Source organism: Notamacropus eugenii, chromosome 7 (assembly GCF_028372415.1).
Source record: "Notamacropus eugenii isolate mMacEug1 chromosome 7, mMacEug1.pri_v2, whole genome shotgun sequence".
NCBI lineage: Eukaryota > Metazoa > Chordata > Mammalia > Diprotodontia > Macropodidae > Notamacropus > Notamacropus eugenii.
The window spans coordinates 150190259-150199339 of record NC_092878.1 but is presented as its reverse complement, the minus strand read 5'-3'; the positions used below and the strand labels follow the sequence as shown (position 1 = coordinate 150199339).

The following is a 9081-nucleotide window of genomic DNA, read 5'->3' as shown; positions in this document are numbered from 1 at the left end:
CGGGTCCTCAACACTCTGACCATGGGCTGAGCAACGTTCCAGCCACAGCAACTCCTCCAAACCTTACTAAACAACTTCAGAGTTGAGAACCTGAACCAATGAAATCCCACATCTCCAAAGGGTCCACGAATATGAGTTTTCTGATTTTGAACAATGGAGAAATTCTTCTCTTTTTGGTCCAAACCTATAATTTAATTAGTGTGGACAACTTCCTTCAGAGAAACGCCAACAAAGCAGATAAAATACTCATCGTAACATATAGTATTGAGAGACTCGTGTGGGTGAATTGCATGCTGACAGGTGCCTTACCTGAAGCTACAACACCAGAGCCAGACTGTGTGAGTGGCAAGGTGCAAACTCAAGCCTCTCTGACCCCCTACGGCAGTTCTGCTGTCAATCACTTTATGCTGCCAATCCACCCTGGCCTCCTCTTTGTTTCACCAGTCACTTGAGGGATCTGTTAGATACTATCTGGTATTATGAGAACTGCGATAGTAAATGACAACACCAACCAATCAGCCCTAAGGGTCATAAATAAATGACCAAGAAAATTGTTTTTTATTAATCACAACATGAAATATCACATGAACAGGCATATCAGAACCGAACTGGGATAAATAGTACTTCTACAATTTACATTTCTTCTCTCACAATTCTGAGGGAAAGGACTCCTTTACAAGGTATTCTTGATCTTAGGGATGACATGACAAGTACTCAAGCCTAGGAAGATACTGATAAGCAGCATTAAGCTTTCTTAGAGTCAGAGGTTAAAACCACATTTTGATTTTGCACCTTGATAACAGGGAAGGTTATTAAGGGCCCCTGTCAGAGCCATGGAAATCACAAGCTATATCCTAATGACGACATCAACGTTTGGTTAGTCAAGCCTTGGGAGTGATGCTCATTCCTAGTTTCCTCCTCCTTCACTAGAGGCTAACAACAGACTTTTGGCCTTCTTGTATGCGAGACTGGCTACGCTTTGGTCACCTAAGTGTTTGCTCCCATCACCATAAAGGGGATGCTGCAGGTTCCAAAATCACAGCAAGTTTGCAAGGAATGGTTTTAAAATAGTGAGGCTTTTGAGTGACCTTTCCAAATTAGCTTTCTGCTTGGTAAAGAACCAGCTAAAGCAGGCAATTATTTCTTCCTTTTTTCAGTAATCTAACCTATTGGGTTTAGCAGCTGCTACCCCACAGAGGGGCAAATATTTTAGTGATGCAGCCTCTCAACAACTCCTATCTTCATTTTTTTAAACTAGGCCTTCATTTCACTGAATCTTCTCCTCTCCCTTAGGGACCCTTGGGGAAGGTGATCTGAATATATAATTTTCTTTCGATGTGCGATTTCATCAGTAGAATAAACCCAGAAAACAAGGGCAGAGGTACAATTTTGAGAAATAGTTTTGATCTCTCTTTAAAAAACAAGAAAACCTCTTCCTCTAAGTTGACGAAGGCAAGAAGAGTTCACTGAAAGAAGTGATGAGGTTGAAATAGGACTTTTCATCGTCCGTTAATCCCGCATTGCCGGGTCTCACAACCACCGCCACATGGACGTCTGCCTCTTCTGCTGCGTTGGCCTCTGGGGAAACAAAAATGGACCAGACATTCCATAAAACAGAGGAGTGGACAATAGGATTCAGCTGTTCCTGAGCAATGTCACCAGTTAGACGAAGTTCTTCAGCATCATTAGGCAACTATAAACAAGTGAAAAGGGGCCCTTTGTCATGCTGACAAATAAAAACAAGATGTTCCCACCCTTCTTTCAGCTCATCTCATCCTCAAAAATGAGGACAGGACATCTTGAATGGATCTGGGACAAAAGAGGAGAGATGATCAGGGGAACCCTGTGCAGGCAATTTGGTACTAAACCTTGTTCTTCTGGGATGTCTCCTAATATGTCACATTCACCCACAAATAAACGGGCCTCAGAGAGTTCAAATCACCTGCTATCTCCACCCTCTCCCCCAATCAAAAATCAAAACAAAAACAACTCTTCCTGGCTACCAAGAGCCAGACACATGCACTCTCAGGCCTGGCACTACAATACTGGAAGCAGGATCTGCTTCAAAGTCACCACTTGTGACTTCTTTCCCCCTAGCTCCTTGCTTGGTACAACCACAGCCAACTTTTTCAAAGCATCTGGGCAGCCTGGCAGGAGAGAAGAAAGCTTTGGACTGGGATGCAAAATGGAGTCTGACCAAATCAAGATCTCGATGACTCCAAGTGCTGAGGTCACTATAGATCCATGAAAGTCCAAAAGACCTGGGCACTCACTGCCAGATTCTCCCTCCTACAAAACATAAAACCTTGGGACTTGAGTCCAACAGCTTCCAGACAGAGTCAAGGAGAATACAGCATTAAAAAGCTCAAACCATTGTACTCAAAGAGCTGTCTTAGATGCTCATCTGCAAGCTAGGGATCCTGTTGTTTTCAACAAAACCTAAAACCCATGGCCTCTGCAAACTTCACCTCAAGTATTTCTAGGACTTTTGTAAAAGGAAAAAGGAGGCCAGGAAAGAGAAATATTCATGGGAATAAAAAAGGTAAGTCATTCAATGGGCACTTAACTCAAACTCTTTCAATTCAATTCAATAATCACTAAACACACAAGATGCTACTAAGTGCTAGATAAAGCAAGATGAAGCAGATGGCACACGTCACTAAAAAGCTATTACACGCTAATGAGGGAAAGAAGTCTAAGGTAGGAAATGCTAAGGACAAAGGATGTGCTCACAGCTTGGGGACAAGGGGAGGAGGGTTTGGGCTTCAATGAGCCACACATGACATGATGATTGAGCCAGCCCTACCCTAGAGCAAATGAGCCCCTGGATTCCCTTATCTAAAGTTCACCTGCCCCAAGTCTGGAATGGAGCCAGAACCAGATCACTCTAAAGAACCTGAGAACTGAAAGCTTGGGAAAAGTGGGTCATTTACTTTTTGTTTTTTTAAAAAAATTCAAGTCTGATTTCAATCTAAAAATGCCTTAGGAACTGATAGAATTGGAACTAACATAACTTTTGGGGTCAGCTAGTCCAAACTCCTCATTTGTAAGTGACTTGATGTTCACACTTTTGTACAAAGAAAATGATCTAAGCAAGAAGTCCAAGAGCCTGCCTTACCCTGTCTGGGAGAAACTTCTTCCTTTTCTTAAGAAAACTGAAAAAGTTCAGGGCCTTTAAATTCCTATTCCCTGAACTAACCACTTTGATTCCCCTAATCCGATATATAATTAAAGACAAATCAAGATTTCTTCCCCCTCCAAGTACTCCAGAACACTCAGGAATGAGGTAAATGGCAGCTATGTATCAGTGAAAGAGAAGCTGAACAAACACTGGTGGTTCAAAGTTCCATTTACAAGTTGAGGCTACAGGTAGAGCCAAGATGGCAGTGGGAACTCTAACTCTTACCTCTCAGAGTCTCTAGAAAATCCCTAAATCGAATCCGGATGGGCAAATCCAAGGAAAAAAATCACAGTGATTGGAAACCTAGGGAGATAGACAGAGGTGTGGGAAGCCTCCAGGAGCACACTGCTTGCACAGGGCAGCCAATCACAGGGTGAGGCTGTGCACCAGGGCAAGAGGAGAAAGCAATGTGGGCCAACTGGCATGGAGGCTCACTGTCCATTTCAAGGTTGCAGGTCCATGGCAAACTGAGGAGGGGACCTGCACCCAAAGGTGGCATGTGGAGGCAAAGAGAATATACTCATCTAGAACTAGGAGTTCAGAAGGAATTGGCAGTGGTGTGACTTGGAACCCAGGTGTGCAATGGGGTCTCAAAGTCCAGCATTTAGCCCAGTCTGAAGCTGGTAGAGGAATAAGCAGGGTAGCAATCCCAGATGAAAGGGGAGCCTGCAGGTTTGCCATCCTACGCTAGCAGAGTTCTCCAGCTGGCTGACTGAAACCCAGGTCAGGAATTTGCAGAGCTCAGAACAGGGGATAGCAATCTGGGAGCACTGAAAGTGTGCAGGTCCCCAGTGTGACCTGAGATCCTGGGAACAACACATCACCCAACATGCAAAGAAAGCAGCAACAGAACAAGCCCAGACCATCCCCCCAGAAATGTGCAGAGCCTAGTCAGGAAGGAGGCTGGGAGAACAAGCCAACAGAGAAGGCGAGGTATGTGAAGAAACCACCAAGGTGATGGGGATCCTCAAGACACAAGCCCAGAGCACAAGAATGACTCAAAAACATCTGCAAGCAAAGTCTGAGAGAAACAAGGATGCCCATGATCACCAATATTATCCAATATAGGATTAGAAATCCTAGCAACAGCAATAAGAGAAAAAAAAGAAATGGAAGGAATCAGAATGGAAAATGAGGTAATAAAACTATCTGTTTGTGAAGATATGATGGTATACTTAGAAAATCCTAGCGATTCAGTGGGCGGAGCCAAGATGGCAGAAAAGAAGGACAACCTGTAGAAGCTCTCCCTCCACAGCCCACAAAATGCCTGTAAAAAATGACTCTAAACAAATTCTAGAGCAGCAGACACCACAAAATGATGGAGTGAAAGAGATTTCCAGCCCAAGGCAGCCTAGAAGGCTGAGAGGAAAAGTCTATAGCACTGGGCTTGGGGCGGAGCGCAACCCAGCCTTGGCTACACGGTGAAGCAGGGACAGGACCCGAGCAGGCTTCAGGGTGCCACCAGCAGCAGCTGCGGTTCCTAGATCCCTCAACCCACATATGCAAGAGACAGCTTCAAAGATCACTGAGAAAACTCGTTCACCTGGGTTCGAAGGGAGCAGGATTCTACCCTAGCCCTGGCCCCAGGCTGTGGCCTCTGCCTAAAGACCCTGGGGAAATCCAGCTGCTGATATGGATCTCAGCACTGAGTGGTGGTCCAGGGGTAAGGAGGAGCGCTGGCTGGTGTGGTGGAGGCTCTGGAGAAGGAATTCTACTCTCAGATCCTGGGCAAAAAAGCCTGCAGTAGCTCCCAGACCAGAACACAAGCCAGGGATAGGAATAAACTCCTCCCCCTTGATTGTGCCACCTTGGAGGAACTGAGAACTTACAAGTCCCCAGAGTATACCCTCCTTTTAACAAAGAACTCAAAAGTCAAATAACTGGCTGGGAAAATACCCCAAAAAAGGAAAACCAAAAAGACTATAGAAGGTTACTTTCTTGGTGAACAAGTATTTTCTTCTATCCTTTCAAATGAGGAAGAACAATGCATACCATCAGAGGAAGACATAGAAGTCAAGGCTTCTGTATCCCAAACATCCAAAATAAATATTCAATGGGCTCAGGCCATGGACGAGCTCAAAAAGGATTTTGAAAATCAAGTAAGAGAGGTAGAGAAAAAACTGGGAAGAGAAATGAGAGAGATGCAAGAAAAGCATGAAAAGTGGATCAACACCTTGCTAAAGGAGACCCAAAAAGATGCTGAAGAAAATAACACCTTGAAAAATAGGCTAACTTAATTGGCAAATGAGGTTCAAAAAGCCAATGAGGAGAAGAATGCTTTTAAAAGCAGAATTAGCCAGATGGAAAAGGAGGTTCAAAAGCTCACCGAAGAAAATAGTTCTTTCAAAATTAGAATGGAACAGATGGAGGCTAATGACTTTATGAGAAACCAAGAAATCACAAAACAAAACCAAAAGAATGAAAAAATGGAAGATAATGTGAAATATCTCATTGGAAAAACAACTGACCTGGAAAATAAATCCAGAAGAGACAATTTAAAAATTATGGGACTACTTGAAAGCCATGACTAAAAAAAAGCACCTAGACATCATCTTTCATGAAATTATCAAAGAAAACTGACCTGATATTCTAGAACCAGAGGGTAAAATAAATATTGAAAGAATTCACCGATCACCTCCTGAAAGAGATCCAAAAAGAAAAACTCCTAGGAATATTGTAGCCAAATTCCAGAGTTCCTAGGTCAAGGAGAAAATATTGCAAGCAACCAGAAAGAAACAATTTGAGTATTGTGAAAATGCAACCAGGATAACACAAGATCTAGAAACTACTACAATAAGGGATCAAAGGGCGTGGAGTAGGGTATTTCAGAAGTCAAAAGAACTAGGATTAAAACCAAGAATCATCTACCCAGCAAAACTGAGTAAAATACTTCAGGGGAAAAAATGGTCTTTCAATGAAATCAAGGACTTTCAAGCATTCTTGATAAAAAGACCAGAGCTGAAAAGAAAATTTGACTTCCAAGAACAAGAATCAAGAGAAGCATGAAAAGGTAAACAGGAAAGAGAGCATAAAGCACTTACTAAAGTTAAACTGTTTACATTTCCTACATGCAAAGATAATATTTGTAACTCTTGAAATTTTTCTCAGTATTTGGGTGGTTGGAGAGATTATACACACACACTTATACACACACACACACACATAGACAGAGAGCACAAGGTGAGCTGAATAGGAAGGGATCATATCTAAAAAAATGAAATTAAGGGGTGAGAGAGGAATATATTGGGAGGAGAAAGGAAGAAATGGAATGGGGCAAATTATCTCTCAGAAGAGGCAAGAAAAATCTTTTTCAATGGAGGGGAAAAATGAAGCTTACTCTCTCCACATATGGCTTAAGGAGGGAATAACATGCACACTCAATTTGGTGTGAAAATCTATCTTACACTATAGGAAAGTAGGAGAGGAGATAAGTAGGGTGTAGGGGGGATGATAGAAGGGAGGGCAGATGGGTAGAATAAACACTCTTGGGGAGGGACAAAGGTCTAGAGAGAACAAAATAAATGGGGGGCAGGACAGGATGGAGGGACATATAGTTAGTCTTTCATAACATGACTAATATAGAAGTCTTTAGCAAAACTACACACCTATAGCCTATATTGAATTGCTTGTCTTCTCAGGGATGGGTGGGTTGGGAGGAAGGGAGAGAAGTTGGAATTCAAAAGTTTAAGGAATGAATGTGAAGAATTGGTTTTGCATGCAACTGGGAAATAAGAAATATAGGTAATGGGGTATAGAAATCTATCTTGCCCTACAAGAAAAGAGAGAAGATGAGGATGAGGGAAGGGAAGGATGGGTCAGAAGGGAAGGCAGACTGGGGGAAGGGTAATCAGAATGCACAGTATTTTGGAGTGGGGAAGGGGAGACATGGGGAACTCAAAATCTTGTGGAAATGAATGTTGAAAAACTAAAAATAAACAAATTTTAAAAAGTAAAAAAATAAAAAGTAAATTAAAAAAACCCTAGAGATTCAACTAAAAAGCTAGTTGAAATAATAACAATTTTAGCAAAGTAGTAGGATATAAAATAAACCTACATAAATGATCAGTATTTCTATATATCACCCACAAAACCATGCAAGAAGAGAATAAGAGATACCCTATTTAAAATAACTATGGACAGCATAAAATACTTGGACATATACCTGCCAAGACAAACCCAGGAACTTCATGAACATAATTATAAAACACTTTTTTACATAAAGTCAGATTTAAATAAATGGAGAAATATTAATTGTTCATGGGTGTGCAGAGCCAACAAAAATGACAATTCTACCTAATCTACTTATTCAATGCCATCCAAATTAAATTAACCAAAAAATTATTTTACTGAGCTAGAAAAAATCATAAAATTTATTTGGAGGAACAAAGAGTCAAGAATATCAAAGGAATTAACAAACAAACAAACAAAAACATAAAGGAAAGAGGTTTAGCAGTCCCAGATCCTAAATTGTATTATATGGTGTTAATTATCAAAACTATTTGGTACTGGCTAAGAAATAGAAAGGTGGATCAATGGAACACAGTAGATATGTAAGTATACAGTAGTAAATGATTTTAGTAACCCTGTGTTTGACAGATGTAAAGATTTAAGCTTACGGAATGAGAATTCACTATCTGGTGAAAAATTGTTGGGAAAACCTATCAGATTGTCTAAAATGATAGAAGGGGAAAATGACAAATGCTGGAGAGGATGTGGAACAATTGGGACACTGATACACTGTTGGTGAAACTGAATGGATCCAACATTTTGGAGACCAATCTAGAATTATCCCCAAAGAATATAGACTGCCTATACCATCTGATCTAGCAATACGAGTATTAGGTCTGCTTTCCCATGGTAATGATGGAAAAAGGAAAAGAATCTATATATTCTAAAACATTTACAGCACCTTTGTGGTGCTAAAGAATGAAAATCGAGGGGATGCCTGTCAATCGGCCAAACAAGTTGTGGGGATATGATTGTGACGGAATATTATAGACACTCAAATCAACTACGAAGGACTCATGAAGGAAGATGCTATCCACCTCCAGAGAAAGAACTGATAAACAGAAGTATGCGTAGCATGGCTTTAGATACACACACACACAAATATCTCTGTCAAATGGTGGCCTTCTCTGCTGCGGGGCGGGAGAGAGACAGTTCAGAACTTAAAATGTAACCAAAAAAATTAATTTAATTTAAAAACAAAGAAAAAGAAAAACACAGCTTAGGTGCATGAATTCAACTGGAATTCGTGGAAGAGATGAAGCACAAGTTTAAAAAAAAAGTTTAAAAATGTGTGAATAAACGAGAGTGCTAAAGGAAAAAATGGAAAAGAAATGAGAGCTGGGAGAGAAAGAACTGGAAAGGGAATTACCAGCTTGTCACAAGAGACAGAAAACTATGCCTAAGCAACAAACCCCTTGAAAATTCAAAAGAACCCAAAAGAAGATAATGACTCCATGAGACAAGAAATATTAAAAGACTGAAAAACTAGTTGTGGTGGCCAAGAACTGGAAATCGAGGGGATGCCCATCAATTGGGGAATGGCTGAACAAGTTGTGGTATATGAATGTAAGGGAATACTATTGTGCTGTAAGAAACGATGAACAGGAAGACTTCAGAGAGGCCTGGGAGGACTTATATGAACTGATGCTGAGTGAAAGGAGCAGAATGAGGAGAACTTTGTACACAGTGACAGCCACAGTGTGTGAGAACTGTTTCTGATAGACTTAGCCCTTCACAGCAATGCAAGGACCTAAAACATTCCCAAAGGACTCTTGATACAAATTGCCATCCATAACCAGAGAAAGAACTACAGAAACGGAATGCAGAATGAAGCAGACTATTTTCTCTTTTGTTATGTTCTGTTTTTTTCTCATGGTTTCTCCCATTTGTTC

At 41.1% G+C, this 9081-nt stretch overlaps 1 protein-coding gene across 1 annotated transcript in view; it reads right to left on the bottom strand.

Moving 5' to 3' along the window:
• Positions 1–522: 522 nt before the first annotated feature.
• Positions 523–9081, bottom strand: part of ENOPH1 (enolase-phosphatase 1) — a 30982-nt gene continuing 22423 nt past the window's right edge. The window contains exon 6 of the mRNA XM_072623957.1: positions 523–1578. Within this exon, the coding sequence (XP_072480058.1) occupies positions 1439–1578 (140 nt within the window). The 3' untranslated portion in view covers positions 523–1438. The remainder of the gene's footprint in view (positions 1579–9081) is intronic.